At 53.9% G+C, this 14,829-nt stretch overlaps 3 protein-coding genes across 3 annotated transcripts; 1 reads left to right on the top strand and 2 right to left on the bottom strand.

Moving 5' to 3' along the window:
• Positions 1 to 2,813: 2,813 nt before the first annotated feature.
• Positions 2,814 to 8,032, top strand: M406DRAFT_260476 (uncharacterized protein; the record flags this gene model as incomplete). The annotated part of the gene is made up of 5 exons (XM_040917368.1): positions 2,814 to 3,221; positions 3,275 to 3,301; positions 3,366 to 3,453; positions 3,513 to 7,602; positions 7,657 to 8,032. The coding sequence occupies 5 exons, from the start codon at positions 2,814 to 2,816 to the stop codon at positions 8,030 to 8,032; spliced, it is 4,989 nt and encodes a 1,662-aa protein (XP_040775931.1).
• A 1,961-nt stretch (positions 8,033 to 9,993) lies between these two features.
• On the bottom strand, positions 9,994 to 11,646 carry M406DRAFT_218075 (DHS-like NAD/FAD-binding domain-containing protein; the record flags this gene model as incomplete). The annotated part of the gene is made up of 2 exons (XM_040915519.1): positions 9,994 to 11,354; positions 11,445 to 11,646. Coding segments are annotated over 2 exons (1,563 nt in total), but the record flags the coding sequence as incomplete, so codon positions are not given.
• A 1,849-nt stretch (positions 11,647 to 13,495) lies between these two features.
• M406DRAFT_356749 (cytochrome P450) lies at positions 13,496 to 14,829 on the bottom strand. The gene is made up of 3 exons (XM_040923519.1): positions 14,771 to 14,829; positions 14,642 to 14,702; positions 13,496 to 14,577 (listed from the first exon to the last, which is right to left on the bottom strand). Exons 1-3 carry the CDS (start codon positions 14,821 to 14,823, stop codon positions 13,615 to 13,617), a joined length of 1,077 nt encoding a protein of 358 aa, XP_040775929.1. The 5' UTR covers positions 14,824 to 14,829; the 3' UTR covers positions 13,496 to 13,614.

The raw sequence follows: 14,829 nt of genomic DNA, 5'->3' as shown, positions 1-14,829 counted from the left end.
CATACCGCGTGAGTTTGTCGGCCATGATGACAGCGACTCTGAGGGCGGTGTGGATGTGGTTGCAGAGGTGTTGGACAGGATTGAATGTCTTGGTGGGTTCAGAAAATCCTCAAGACGACTTTGAGATCGGCCGTCGCAGGCACTGCCCACCCTATTATGGTTTGGTAATGAATGAAAAGCGATAGGCCAGTTTCGACCAAGGGTTGGAAGGCGTTAGAACAAAGACGGCCACGTAGGAAGTACTGTCAGTGGACGACGGTGTTACGGTTGGGACCTTTTTTTTTCTCTCTCTTTTTGGTCAGACAGTGCTGGGCGGCGATGGAATTTGTGGCCCTTTTACCATGCGCGGGACTAACTAGCCTGCCCGTGCAGCGCGGGGCAGGTCAATAATCAGACGGCCATTGATAGGTGGACATCAGTGGGCAGGGGTGCTTACTACAACCTGCGCTTCCGTCGTACGCTAGCGCCGCCCGTTTCAAGGCCGCCTAGTCTTAGATGATGCAAGGTCTCCTCAAGGTTGGTCAATCATTCAGCCTTACAACCTACAGTGCCAATCTTCAAGATATCATGCAGCACATACCGTGTGTGTTAATATAAGCTGTGTAACAAGAGGATGTAGCTAGAACTAGCAGGCACAATGTAGTTCCACGGGTGTGCCCTCACTGGCCAGCCTAAATGGGCACAAAGGGAGTTGCTTCTCTCTTTCTGAGTGCAAACTGTACCAATGCTGAGGCCAGATGCCATCCATGCATGGTCCCAAAAAGGGAAGAGCAGGGGACCGACGACTGCCACAGAGCTGTGTACTATAGTATATTGTAAATACAATCAAGTCATCCATGCTTCACCCGATTTAGATATACCAGGTGCAGCAGCCCTTGGCTCTCCTTACCCTCATCGCTGTCATAATTGTTGTAGTTAGTACATACAACATTTCTTTGGGCATCATTAAACCCCTCTGTAGGCTGCCTATAAGGTTGTTTAGACCACGCTACTTTGTGACTCTTCAGTTTCTACAGTTGAAGTCTTGAATTTAGTTCTCTTGGTACGGCAGGGCAACCCTCTGTCAGGGTCCGGCTCTGCACTTTTTCTTCCTTTCTGTGGTGCGGGTTGCACTTTAAACTCCGCCAGTCGCCCACCCCTACAAACTCTAGGATAACACTCAAAGGACCATATATTATATTATACATCATTTAGTAGATACTCTATGCTGTTAACTCAGCTCTTTGAGGTGCCGCAGCGGCCTCTCGATCTGTGTGAGTCCGAGATGACCGTTTTCATAATTTTAGCCCATCTGTGGTCATCAAGGCAGGCAGCTGAGATACACTCTCAGCTGCCCCGCCTGGAAGATCCAGCGCAACACTGGCACTTCAGGACCTATTTTATCAGAGCGTCAATTTCAAGGTGGTGTGCAACATGAAACACACACCGAACTTATGATTGTGTGCTCTGTTATTCTTGCCTATATGGTTGAACATGCCACAGCTTGTCCACCTCTTCTTCTTCATACATCTCTTTGCTCCTTTGCCTAACAAATACCTCTGGCCTTCAAAAGCCCGCATGCATAGCCCTTGCCAGCTGCATCAAGTCAGACCATTCAGTATACAGAACAAGGCAAGCAGGCAAGCCAATCTTGAAAGGCTTCTTGCAAAGTGTTATGAGCCAGTAGGAGTATGCAAGCAAAAGTTGTTCCCTGTAAAGCTAAAGATGCTCATTTTCTTTTTGTGACTTCCATGGTTGAGCAGTTTGCAAACAGCCCATTATCAAGCCTCTGCTATTGTGTCTCCTTCTGAGCCATCTCAACAGTCAGTCATAGAAAGATTAAGAATAAAAGAAAAGAGCAACAATGACTAGCCCTGGTGACAATAGCTAAGAAGGTTAGCAAGGTCAAAAGCTGACTGGTTTGCATGTTAGGTAGGCTGACCTGCAGCTAGGAACACACTTAAGGAACAGTAACTTGATGTCAGCCCCATCGAGGTCCCAAAAGTAGTGGTGGAATAGCCCCAGCTAGTCACACCTATGCCAGGCCACTAACAGATTCACAGCGTGACTCCACAGCAAGCTCGTTAGCCCCCCTAGCAAGTACTTCAGCTCAGACCACCTGGACCCCAACTCCCTGCGACCTTGCCCACTGTCCCTCTACTGGATTTGCCCACCACTGCACTTGTCACTCTTTGAAATTTACCGACTTCTGCCTTCCTTTCCCTCATCCACCCGCACGCAAGTAACGTCCAGACACCAATACCGCTCCCCAACCCACATCACCACCAACCATTCCCCCCTCTACCGACCAAAGGAATCTTGTTCAATCCTCTATTTTCTTGCTGCCTGGGGTCTGTCAGTTTTATGAATGACTTGTAAGTCCCTCCATCTACCCTTCTATCGCTGGTGGGAGCTGCCGCGTCTGCCTATCCTCCGCCTCGCGTCTTGCCATCAAGTCCCCATCACATATGGACACACGCCCCCCTGATATTCAACGATATTTCTCGGGGATCTGCCCTCGGAACACCTGTGATTGATGGGCCTGCGCCTCATTGATGATGCCGATGCGTCTGCGACCTCAGCAGAGCCGTCTGGTCACAGGTCCGACCCCAATTGACTTCCATCGCCCATCAGCCTCGTCACCATCAGTGACAGCCGGAGGATGCGACAAGCACGGTATCTAGCTGATTTCCAGCTGTTCCAAGGCGGTCTGCTTCTTCTCGGGGTCGCCTATGGCACCTGCAACGTGTCCTCTGGCTGGGTCTCAATTCATCAAGGGAAACATCACTGACATCGCCGTCTCACAGCAGCCAGCCTCGCCAGCCTCGGTGACCATGTCTTCCTCACCGGAATCCAGTCCGGTTAATGGACATATCTCGCCGGTCGCAAACCACGTTTCTGTACAACTTCTCGACCCCGAGCCCAGCGACAGCGATCTGTCCGACGCCCCAGCTCCCGATCTTGGCTCTCCCGCCTCTGCCTCGCGCGATGAGCTTGACCAAGCCGCCACAGACGGCCGCGCCGATGATTTCGATGACCCTTCGAGTTCCAGTGACGAAGATGCTCCTAACGACGGCGACTTCGATGACACACTAGAGGCCGCCTCCCCTGTCAGCAACGGGGACCAGATCGAGGCGGCCTCTTCAGACGACTCGCGGACGGCCTCGAAACGGAAAGCAGGCGCCGGCTTGGAGGAGGAGTACATGAGAGAGAATCCCGAGCTCTATGGCCTGAGAAGAAGCGTATGTAGCTGGGACCTCACGCTTAGAGATACGCCGCTAATCAGTCACCACAGTCTCGTCCACAACAGCGTCGCAAGATCGTAGGCTGCCCTTGCCACCAAATGTGCCGTCCTCGACGAGACTTGCTGACCACTTGTAATCCAGGTCGAAGATGATGACGAGTCCGAATCCGACTCTATTGTCGCCAGCCGACGAGTCGTCAAGAAGCGACGGACGGAGCGATCTCTGCCATGTAAGCTTTCATTCCTTATCACCCTTAGGCCTGAGCTTCACTAATGAGGTGCCTTCCAGCCTCCAAGCGCGCTACCCCTCTTCGCCAGACACCAATCGATGACTCTGACAGCGACACATATGGCGGTGCTCGAGCCAAGAGTTTCCAGAAGAGGGCTCGTCGGCAAGCCGAAGCCCAGCCAGCCGTGGCGCTGGCAGAGAAGCGCTGGAACAGCCGCAGGGCTGCTCGCGTCTCGGCTGGGGCATACCAGGAGAGTGACGCCGAACTCGATGACGACTCCGACCTCACCCCGAATTACTGGGCCACGGCCGAGGATACCTCGCCCTATATCGAGAAAATAATCCGACATAAGCTGAAGCCTGATTGCGAGATGACCCGAGAGACGACTCGACATGACTTCGAGTACTTGGTCAAGTGGCAAGGCCAGTCTCATATGCACAACTCATGGGAGTCCACAGAGTCTGTTGCTGGCTGCCGAGGAATTCGCCGGCTGGAGAACTACTACAAGAAGGTCGTTGAGTTCGAGATCAGCCTGCATTTCGAAAGCGACGACATCACACCCGAACAGAGAGAGGAGTATCTTCTTGACCGCGAGCGACAGCAAGAAGCGGTCGAGGATTACACCAAGGTGGAGCGTGTCGTGGCTGTCCGGGATGGCGACGACGGTGACGAGTATCTGATCAAGTGGAAAGGCTTGCAGTACGACGAGTGCACTTGGGAAACGGCCAGTGCTGTCAGCAAACATGATCAGGACAAGATCGACCTTTTCCTGGACCGCTCGTCACGCTCCTGGCAGTCAGACCGGACCGAGTCCAACATCGACACCCGCACTCCAATGCGCAAGATTGATCACCAGCCATCGTACATTCAGAATGGTGAGCTTCGAGAATTCCAGATGAAGGGCTTGAACTTCCTCGCCCTCAACTGGACTCGTGCAAACAACGTCATTCTAGCAGACGAAATGGGTCTGGGTAAGACTGTTCAAAGTGTGTCTTTTCTCAGCTGGCTGCGCAATGACCGCGACCAGGAAGGCCCGTTCCTGGTGGTCGCACCCCTCAGTGTCATTCCGGCTTGGTGTGATACCTTCAATCACTGGGCTCCAGACCTGAACTACGTCGTCTATCTTGGTCCTGAGGCCGCGCGATCCACCATTCGCGAGCACGAACTGCTTGTCAATAATAATCCCAAGAAGCCCAAGTTCAATGTTCTCGTCACCTCCTACGACTACATCCTCCTCGACGCAGATTTCTTGAGAACTATCAAGTGGCAGGTTCTGGCCGTGGATGAGGCCCATCGGCTCAAGAATCGCGAGTCTCAGCTTTACGGGAAGCTTGTCAGCTTCAACGTACCCTGCAAGGTTCTCATAACCGGCACACCTATCCAAAATAACCTAGCCGAGCTGTCAGCCCTGCTCGACTTTCTCAACCCCGGCAAGGTCCGCATCGATGAAGAGCTAGAGCACCTGGGCCAATCGGACAAGAACGAAGTAGTGGATGAGGAGAAGGACCAAGAACAGCGAAAAGCAACGCAAGAGAAACTCGCCCAACTACACACTGCCATAGCACCCTTTATCATCCGTCGGACCAAGGAGACAGTCGAGTCTGACCTGCCACCCAAGACTGAGAAGATCATTCGCGTGGAGTTGTCCGACGTACAGTTGGAATACTACAAGAACATCCTCACCCGCAACTACGCGGCCTTGAAAGATGCCAATGGCCAAAAGCAGTCCCTTCTCAACATTATGATGGAGCTGAAGAAGATCAGCAATCACCCATACATGTTCCATGGCGTTGAAGAGAGAGTGCTGAATGGCAGCACGCGTCGTGAGGACGGCATCAAAGGTCTGATCACGAGCAGTGGCAAGATGATGCTTCTTGATCAGCTTCTCACCAAGCTCAGGAAGGATGGTCACCGCGTGCTGATCTTCAGCCAGATGGTCAAGATGCTTGACATCCTCGGAGACTACCTTCGCATACGCGGCTATCAGTTCCAAAGACTCGATGGCACTATACCCGCTGGCCCCCGGCGCATGGCGATCAACCACTTCAATGCCGAGGGAAGCGACGATTTCTGCTTTCTGTTGTCAACTCGTGCGGGTGGCCTGGGAATCAATCTTATGACTGCTGACACTGTCATCATCTACGATTCAGACTGGAACCCGCAAGCTGATCTCCAGGCCATGGCGCGGGCCCACCGTATCGGTCAGAAGAAACCTGTCAGCGTCTACCGACTCGTCGCCAAACAGACCATCGAGGAGGAGGTTGTCAAGAGAGCTCGCAACAAGCTATTTCTAGAGTACCTGACGATCCAAGCCGGAGTCACGGACGAGGGCAAAGCTCTTCGAGAACAGTTCAAAGACCGAGGGCTCAAGGTGGACGAGGCAAAGACGGCCGAGGACATCCAAATGATTCTCAAGATGCGGTCCCAGAACTTGTTCGAGCAATCGGGCAACCAGGAAAAGCTAGAGCAGCTTGACATCGATGCTATCCTGGAGCAAGCCGAGGAGACTAAGACTGCCGTTGACGATAAGCTCAATCTGAGCACGGGCGGCATTGACTGGGACAACTGGATGCAGGTGACTGATGTCAAAGTCGACGAGACGGCTCTTGACTGGGACCAGATCATTCCTGCCGACCAGCTTGCCGTTGTGAAAGCCGAGGAGGAGAAGAAGCAGCATGATGCATTCCTCGCCAAAGCTAGAGAAGAAAATGCTCCCCGGAAGGTCACCTTGAAGAATGTCAAGAAGACTACCGATAATGATAGGGCTGACCGCCTGGCAAAGAAGCGCGAGAGGGAGAGACAAGAGCTTGCCGAACTCGAAGAACAGCGGGCCCTTCTGTCTGATCCACGACGACCTCTCAACGAGAAGGAAACGCGCAACCTTATCCGTGCCTTCTTCCGTTATGGGTCAATGGATGACCGCGCAGAAGAGGTGATTCACGAGGCTCGCCTGTCGGACCGCGACCCTGCATTCCTCCAGGGTATTGTCGACAGACTTGTGGCTGATTGCCAGGCTGCTGTCGATATCAGCAATGAAAAGGTTCGTGAAGAAGAGGAGCGAACTGGCAAGCAACTTGCAAAGAAGGACAAGAAGGCTGTGCTCGTCGACTTTGGGGAGGTCAGAAAGGTCAATGCGGAGACGGTCTTGGAGAGACCACCGCAGATGAGGCTTCTGCGCCAGATCCTGCAAGGACAAGCGAACCCCCTTACCTTCCGACTGCCAGAGGCAGCCAAAGCCGCACACTACACCTGCGAATGGGGAGCTCGCGAGGACGGCATGCTGCTTATCGGCATAGACAAGTACGGCTTCGGCGCCTGGACTCAGATCAGAGACGACAAGGAATTGAACATGGCAGACAAGTTCTTCTTGGAGGAGCACCGGGTGGACAAGAAGGAGGAGCGCAAGAATGCTACGGAAAAGAACATTCAGTCTCCCGGTGCCGTCCATCTAGTTCGTCGCTCAGAGTATCTTCTGTCTGTCTTGATGGCCAAGCACTCGGACGATGCTACCTACAAGAAGGCTGTGGAGAATCATCATCGCAGCAAGAAGAATCTTGTCAACGGCCACCGTCGCAGCGATGCCAATTCGGCTTCTGCTTCTCCCGCACCCGGCTATACGAAGAAGTCAGCACAGAACAGGGAGCGTAACCGGGAGCGCATGGGGGCGCACCTTAGCGACACGTACCGGTCTCGAAGCCTGGCAGATGATCGCGGAACACCTCGCCCCGAGCACAAGAGAAAGCACCTGGACGACCACCAAGATCGGCACAATAAGCACCGACGCACCGAGCACGGTCACGGCGAGGCGAGACATAAGGACGACAAGGCTCGTGCGAAGCTCGGTCCCGATGCTCTCGAACGCCTCAAGAAGGCTCGTGAGGACTCTGTGCGGCGCTTCAACCGTCTGATGGAACTCGACGATGAGAAACTAGACTCGACTAATAACGAGCACCTTATCTGGTCGCTGCTGAAGCCCGTGCGAGGCAACTTCCAACGTATCATGCACACAACGGCCGAACACATGCCTTCGGCCAAGGAACGTGCCAGAACGATGGGCTCTGAGCTGCGACAGATTGGCAATCACCTGATTGGCCTTCGAGACGCCGGACTTCCCCGTGAGCAGCTGGAAGGGCTGATGCCACAATTCTGGTAAGAGACCTGTCTCACTCCTAGCTCCCAAAGCAATTACTAATCCTACTTCAGGGATTTCCTGGCCACGGTATGGCCCATTGGTGAAGTTGAAGTCACGGGCAAGAGGCTTTCCAGGATGTACCGTGATCTCCGAGAGAAGGACAAAAAGGTAGACGACGAGAAGGTGCAAGCCAAGAGACGAGAAGATCTCGAAGACGGAGAAATCGATGTCGAAGACGAGAGACGTCGTCGGGAGCGAAGAGAGGCTCGACGAGAGCCAAGCGAAGACACGCGCCGTGACTACCGGCGTGATGATAGGCATCGCGCCTACGAGAATGGTGACCGCCTGAGCTTCCGCAGGGACCGCGATCGTGGCCAGTCATTGGTTGATCGGCCGAGACCGTCGTGGAGCCCCAACACCCAACAGCACCGACACAGCCCTTACTAAGTGCTCAAGCCGTGAAGTCAACGTGCTTCATGAGCCTCGCTCCGCTGAGAGCGGACAACACTGTCGGCCGTTTCCACCTTTTTTGCGGCAATTTCCGCCGCGCCTCAACTTCAATGGTAGCAACGTTCTGGTGAGATTTCTTCACCTCAGTCTCACATATCGCCCGGCGACTACATGGCAGAGTCCTGGACGAAGAACGGGCAGCATTATTCCGGCGTACTAGAAACATGAATTGGCGTTACTTGGTTGTGGTCAACAAACCACATGACCCCCCGGGGTTACATAAATCAGATAAACTGGTCCTGATGTTGTTTAACTGCCCGGGGGGGGGGGGGGGGTTTCTTGCTCCAACAAAACAAAAAAAAGATACAGCATTTCTGTGTAGGAGCGAGTGCGTCCTCAGCGAAAAGGAGAAGGTTTAGGTTTAGTCGTTATCACAGTTCGCAGATACTCTTGGAGGTTCTACTGTTCACATCGAATGTTGAGCTGGCTACGAGGCAATGGGTGTCGGTGGGTCGTGGTCTGGAGTCCAAGTTTGTGGGAGGCAATGGTCTTTGGTGCACTGGGATGGTGTTCAGTTGGGCGACGTGACCTCATATGCGACGATGTCACATACTTGTATCAGTCATCCTGAGATTACGAGTGAAATGGGCAGGCATTGAAGAGCCCGCTAACTGAGTCTTATCCTGTGGCCTGGGGAAGGGGATTTTAGCTATTGATTTATGTAGCTTGCCCAGGCCCAGAGCTATTGCACGATGGCTCAATCAGAAATGGAAAAAAGTATAATTCCAAGGTTGAGGCTGGATGATGGTAATTATTTCCGTATGCCTGTCCAATGGCTGACTGACCACCATTCCAAATTCTGCTCGTCCATGCCCAACATGAAAGCGTGACCACGCACCCTGACTTCTTGATCTCCTCACAGTCGGCCGTCTATAGACGGGCACTCGTCCGTCGATTGGGTTTTTTGGTGGGTGGGGGGGGGGGGCGGGGTTTATAAAATAATAAAAAAGGAGCCAGTAGAGGACACACAGCTTCATCATCCTTTCCCAGCTGGCCTTTTGGAGAAAGACATGTTACGACATGTCGAGAGACCGCTGGCCAGCTTAGTTGCGCGCAGCAACCTCTATGGGTAAGGTCTGTGTCGAACCACAGATTGGAAAAGGTTCACGATGCTATCAGGGACAAAAAATGGCTTGAAAAGTATTTCAATTACTGTGAACACCGCGACATCAACCCTTCCGCCCTTGGTGTATCTTTTCGTACCACAAAGAACTGATGAGGATGTTCACAAATCGTAATGTTTAAGCCATGAGGCCGGCCAAAAAAATTCGCCCCCCCCCCTTTCTCAAACGTAATCATGATCCACATCTTCTTGACGTCTTCCTCCCATCACTCTTGTTCTCATGACCTGAACCCCTCTGGAAACGCCTCGCTGGCACGTGAAATTCTCAGGGGTATATCCATCTATCAAGACCACTCAGCCATGAATGCAATAAACATGCGGAAGGAAAGCAAAGCAAATGGTAGCGCCTCTCGGTTCTAAGGAAAGCGTAGGTACGGTGTCACGCAGGTGTCACACAAGTCGGGTTGGTTGAGATGGTTTGAGGTGTGGTAGAGTTCGAGCAAAAATCTCTGGTTTCGGGTGATAGTTGACTGAAGGCATTGTAGCTTTCGCCTTCTGTGCCGTTCTAGGTCGAGCAAATTTGTTGTTTTGATGCCTGTTTGCTTTCAGGCCTGGGTGGAAAGAATGGGTAGCATCAGACGCCAATGGCTACCGAAGGGAGGAACAAGGCGCAGAAAACCACCGCGAGGCTTCTATAGTCCACCATTGGATCCTTTGCTCCGGGGAGCTAGTTGCCTCCGTTGGTCGTGGGAGCACCGAGCTGGACCGACACGGCATGAAGGCTCGGGTCGCTGGATGAAGCATCGGCTCGCTGGTAAATGAAGTTGTCCACGGCCTTGCTATCAGGTCGCAGCGATGGTAGAAATCCGTCCCGGCTGTCTGCCTCTTGAGACATCTGGTTGATGGACTCATACTCGTTCTTGACCATCTGTAGCGGCTCCTTGATCGTCTTTTCTGCGTTGGATGCCCCCTTTGATGCCCTGAACACATTGGTGATTTCATTCTTGGGCTTTGTCTCCCTTCGGGGCTGCTTAGACTTCTTCTTCGTCGTCTTCGGTGCGCTGACCCCCTTGGCACCGGCAGCTGTACCAAAGGTGAGTGTGCTCTGCTTGGTCTTGCCCTTCGGTAGCGTTTTACGAGGTAGAGGCGAGCCCTGGCGAGGGCTGGCGCTCGGGGTAGGTAAGGATTTGTCGACGACCTTGTCCACGAGCTTCGACTTGAGGTCAAGAATGTCGATGGACTTGTTGTCTGCATCGCCCAAGGCAAGGGAGGAGCGCTTCTTGCTGTCGAGGACCACATCGATCTTGTCGCGGCTCAGCCTTTGCTCACACTGCTCCTCCTTCTCCACCGAGCCGGAGACCATGTACTCCTCTGTATCGGCGCCAACATCATCACAATCCCAGTGGGGTAGATCCAACAAGCCGGCGATATCATCCGACTTTCCGCGGATGACCAGGTCCCATAAGTCCTTCACATCGGGATTCTGAGGCTCGGGGTCCAGGTTGATCCAAGCGGTGAAACCATCTCGGGTCGAGCGCGTCGCCCGGCACAACACCTGGACGATTCGTCGCACGCCTGGGATCTTAAGGCTCGTGCCGACCACAATGACGGCGTCAGGCACTTTCTTGAGATCGGCCTCGGACACACTTCCAATCGCATCTCCATCGGGATTGAACTCGTTGTAAAGGACCATCCGCGGCCTCAGCCGTCCGACGCCGTGGCTCCGCTTCCCGGCGAATTTCGTGCGCACGTCATCCTGCTCCTTGCACAGTCCACACAGGGGGGGCTCTGGGCCCTGAAAGAGATTCCCGTCGAATTTAGCGACATGGTTGCACTTGGTGCACTGCATCTTCTCCAGTCCGCCGTGAACCTGAATCGTGACCGGCCAGGGCTTCTTTGGGGGCAGCGGTATGCTGGTCGCCAGGGGTTCGAGGGAGGTGTCTAGACAGTCGACATTCTGCGTATACAGGCGCAGCAGGCGGCCCTCGTGTGCGATAGTCGCCAACATGTGGTGGAAGGCGGTGGGCTTGGCCTCCTTGGTAAGGCGTGACAAGTCACGAACCATCTTATGGAATTCTGCCGTTGATTTGTCGTCCTTGTAGACTGAGGCGTCGAAGAGGGCCTTGCCACCGCCCTTGATCTTGTGCTTGTCCTTGAGCGTCCTGAAGAGGCCCTCGCTGGATCGAAAGTCGGGGACTAGGTCATTAAAACGTCAGCCACCGTGCTGCTGTCAAGGACATGTCCCGCGTGGTACGAGCAGAAGGTGGGCTCCAAGTATAGACTTACTTCCAGCCGAGACAGAGATGCCAGCTCCGGCAATGACGACAATCTTCTTCTTGGTGCGTAGGACATGCAGCAGACGGTCCAGATGTGCCTCGCCGGCCTCGTCGCGGTTTTCAAGATCCAGGTACTCGGTGGTCCGAGGCTTGCGCTGGGCAATTCTGCGCCTCTTGGCGGGGGGCTGGCCGTCGGTGCGAACCTGGATCTCGCCGACCTCGACCTCGACGGCGTCCGGCAGCTTGAGGGGGGAGGCGCAACCGGAGGGGACAGCAGATGAGGAGGGTGAGGGGTACCGGCTCGATGCGTCCATGGCGGATGTGTTGGCCGAGCTGGTCTGCGGCGGTAATGAGGGCGATCGTGAGAGGGCCGACAGAGGAGAAGAAGGCGAGAGCATAGAGGGAGTAGAGGAGAGGTCGGAGAGAGGCGACGAGGGGGTCGGCGAGGTGATCTTGCCGGCGGGCGTATCCATTGTTGAGGCCCACCTGGGAGAAGAGGGAGGGAGGAAGACAAAAGGTGAGTTGGGCTTGTCGCGAAAGAACGCGTAGAGGTGCCTCGAAACGGGCGATGGGTGAGAGGTAAGGGAGGGAAAGTCCAGGACCAGGTTTGCAATCAAAGACAGGCGCGAAGGGAGGGAGGGAAGTAAGTTTTAGTCTGAAATGAGGGAAAGGAGAGGGAAGAGAGGGCGTGTGTGTCGCGCGTCAGCAGGGATTGGCGCCTGACTGTGTTCTTCTTTCTTTAGGCCATTGTGCCGGCTTTTCTGGGGTTTTTTGCCTTTTTATTATTATGTTGCTGTCTGTATCCTGCTTGCGACTGCAGGACTTTGAAGTCTATTGGCACAATAAATCGTGGTGGCGTGTGTGGCTGGTGGCAAGAAGAGGAGGAGAAGGGGGAAGCAGGAGGAGGATCTGAAGACTTGAGACCTTTTTCCAGGATGGGCTGCAGGGCAGGGAACTAACCCGATGAATGATGAGAGGTGAAAGTAAAGCTTGCACCTGCAGGCTGGGGCCGGCGGGTACCTATCTCTGCACGCTCCCCAAGGGCCTGTTCGATGTTGCTTGCTTTTGTACTAGGGCCATTCAAGAATTGTTTTGGCCCACAATCATCAAGTGCAAAGACACCGACTGGACTATGAATGAACTGCATTACCATGTATGTATACTGTGAGGGTAAACACAGGGGAGCGGAAGAAGAAGAAGAAGAAGCAGTCCAATGTGCAGGTTGAAGCAGCAAAGCTGTCGTGTTCTCACAAAGCTGCTTTCGTTTTGGATAGTCGGCCTAGGTTTTGACATTGTCGCAAAGATGTTCAAACAGACGAAACTCTACATGAGGTTGTTACAAATATAATTGTTGGATTCTCGGCATAAGATCAAACCGCAACAAATTATCATAAGCTGGTGACTTGTTTTGCTGTGCTAATAATGTTCATTTCTCTCTTTCGAAAGTGAATGGCCAAGAGAGAGAACATTTTGGGCTGCATTACTGTGTGTGCCCAGCCTTGCTGCAGATTATTCATCGGAGAGTTGGTTCCACTGCAGTATGCAGGTGATCAAGCCTGAACTCCAACAAACAGCCTGCCCCTTCGGAACAGAGTATGAAGAACATCTAAATCTTGGCTAGCTTGAGAGTACAGTGTCCTATACACCTCACCTACAATTGTATATCTGTACTCTCTACTCTCCTATGTGCAGTGATCAGAACAAAAAGAACAAACAGAGTCCTTTAGCACCCAAAAGTCTTGTCTGCCAGGACTTCTTCGGCTTGGCTCCATTTTTTGGAGGGTTACATGATGATAGCGTCACTGGGTGGTACCCTGTGGCCCCATAGCAGACTCCGCATGAACATGGGGGAGGGTTCGCTGTTGCTAGGAAACGCATGTGCGCTGTGGAGCAAAATCCTGCAAGGAAGCCAGGCACTCCAGGGTAAGCCAGATCTGTCTCGCAGGGCTGGGCCTTGGCTGATGGCCTTAGCTCCCTTGACCCTAAAACCACTATAGTATTTGGTACTGTAGTCCGTAAGTACTTTACTCTACGCTTAGGTCAGCACTCAATACCGAGCTTCTCGGAAACATGCGGCTTCATTAAGTAAGTACCTAAGACCCAATGTGGTTCCTCCTCCTTTCCATCCTGCTTTCCACGAGGACGATCGATGCCACAGTCCAAACTTCCTCTAATCATGCTCACGTCGACTTACCACCCTTCCTCAGATGCACCCGCACGGGAAATCCGTCCTTGATGTGGCCCGTGATATCGCCCACGCCCATCACCGGATACGCCTTCTCGCCAAAAGCCTCAGGTGCATCCGCTGCGTACGCTGGTTCGAGGTCGAGATCCCTCAGTGTCATGGCCAGGATGGCCCGCAGCTCGAGCTGTGCCAGCTCCTGCCCGATGCAGTTGCGCGGGCCCAGCTCGAACGGCCGCCACGCGTTCTTGCGCGGGTGCAGCGGGTTGCCCTCCCCCACCAGCCACCGCTCCGGGAGGAACTCGTCTGCCCGCGCCCAGTAGTCTGAGTGCTGATGCGTTGCGGTGCTGGCGCTCAGCATGAGGAAGCCGTCCGTCGGGTACACTTTGCCCGTGTCCGGGTTCGTCAGAGTTATGTTGGGGTCGCCTGTGCGCGCGGTGGCCGCCGGAGGGTACAGGCGCAGGATCTCCTTGACGACGGCCTGCGTGTATGGCATGGAGTTGAGGAGGTTCGGATTCTCGCTTAGACGCGAGAAGGCCTGGGATGGGTCGAAACCCAGGACCTCGTCGTGCTCGGCGCGGATCTTCTCCAGCGCGGCTGGGTCGCTGTAGAGCCGGCTGTACGCGAAGGAAAGGGTAGATGCTGTGGTGTCGTGGCCGGCAAAGATGAAGATCTTGAGCTGCGCCACGGCAACGTCGAGGAAGCCAGGGTCGACCCCCTTCGGTTTCCCTGCGGCAAAGGACTGCTCTTGGACCTCAGTCCTGTAGGCCTTGATCGCAAGGTCGTTGATGGTCTTGACCCGCGAGACCTCACCTTGGTCGAACTTGGCAATACCATCCTCGATCAGCGGAACAAGGAAATTTCTCATCTTGCGGTTATTGTTCCAGGTTATGAGGGGCCGCAGCGGGAAATGCTCCTTGAGCAAATTGGCCACGCTGAAATCACAAGTGAGCCACCAGACCTGAAAAGCGATGGTACAAGTCAGCCACAGCCTCGGTCAGAGTATTCCTGTGCTAGTTTCGTACCTGATCCTGGAGTATCTTCACGAACTCGTTGGGCTTGGTCTGACTGTGCAGCCTCATGCCCCTGGATAGATTGTCAGCGGAGCGCCCCCCCCCCCCCCAACCTTGGCTCAATTTGCTGGAGAAACTTACAAGGCAGCGCGGCAGATGACGTCGACGGTCGCTTTTTGAACTGTCTTCTCCATGTTGAC

This window comes from Cryphonectria parasitica, assembly GCF_011745365.1.
Source record: "Cryphonectria parasitica EP155 unplaced genomic scaffold M406scaffold_5, whole genome shotgun sequence".
Taxonomy (NCBI): Eukaryota; Fungi; Ascomycota; class Sordariomycetes; order Diaporthales; family Cryphonectriaceae; genus Cryphonectria; species Cryphonectria parasitica.
The sequence above is the reverse complement of the archived record's forward strand: the minus strand, read 5'-3'. Positions and strand labels throughout refer to the sequence as shown.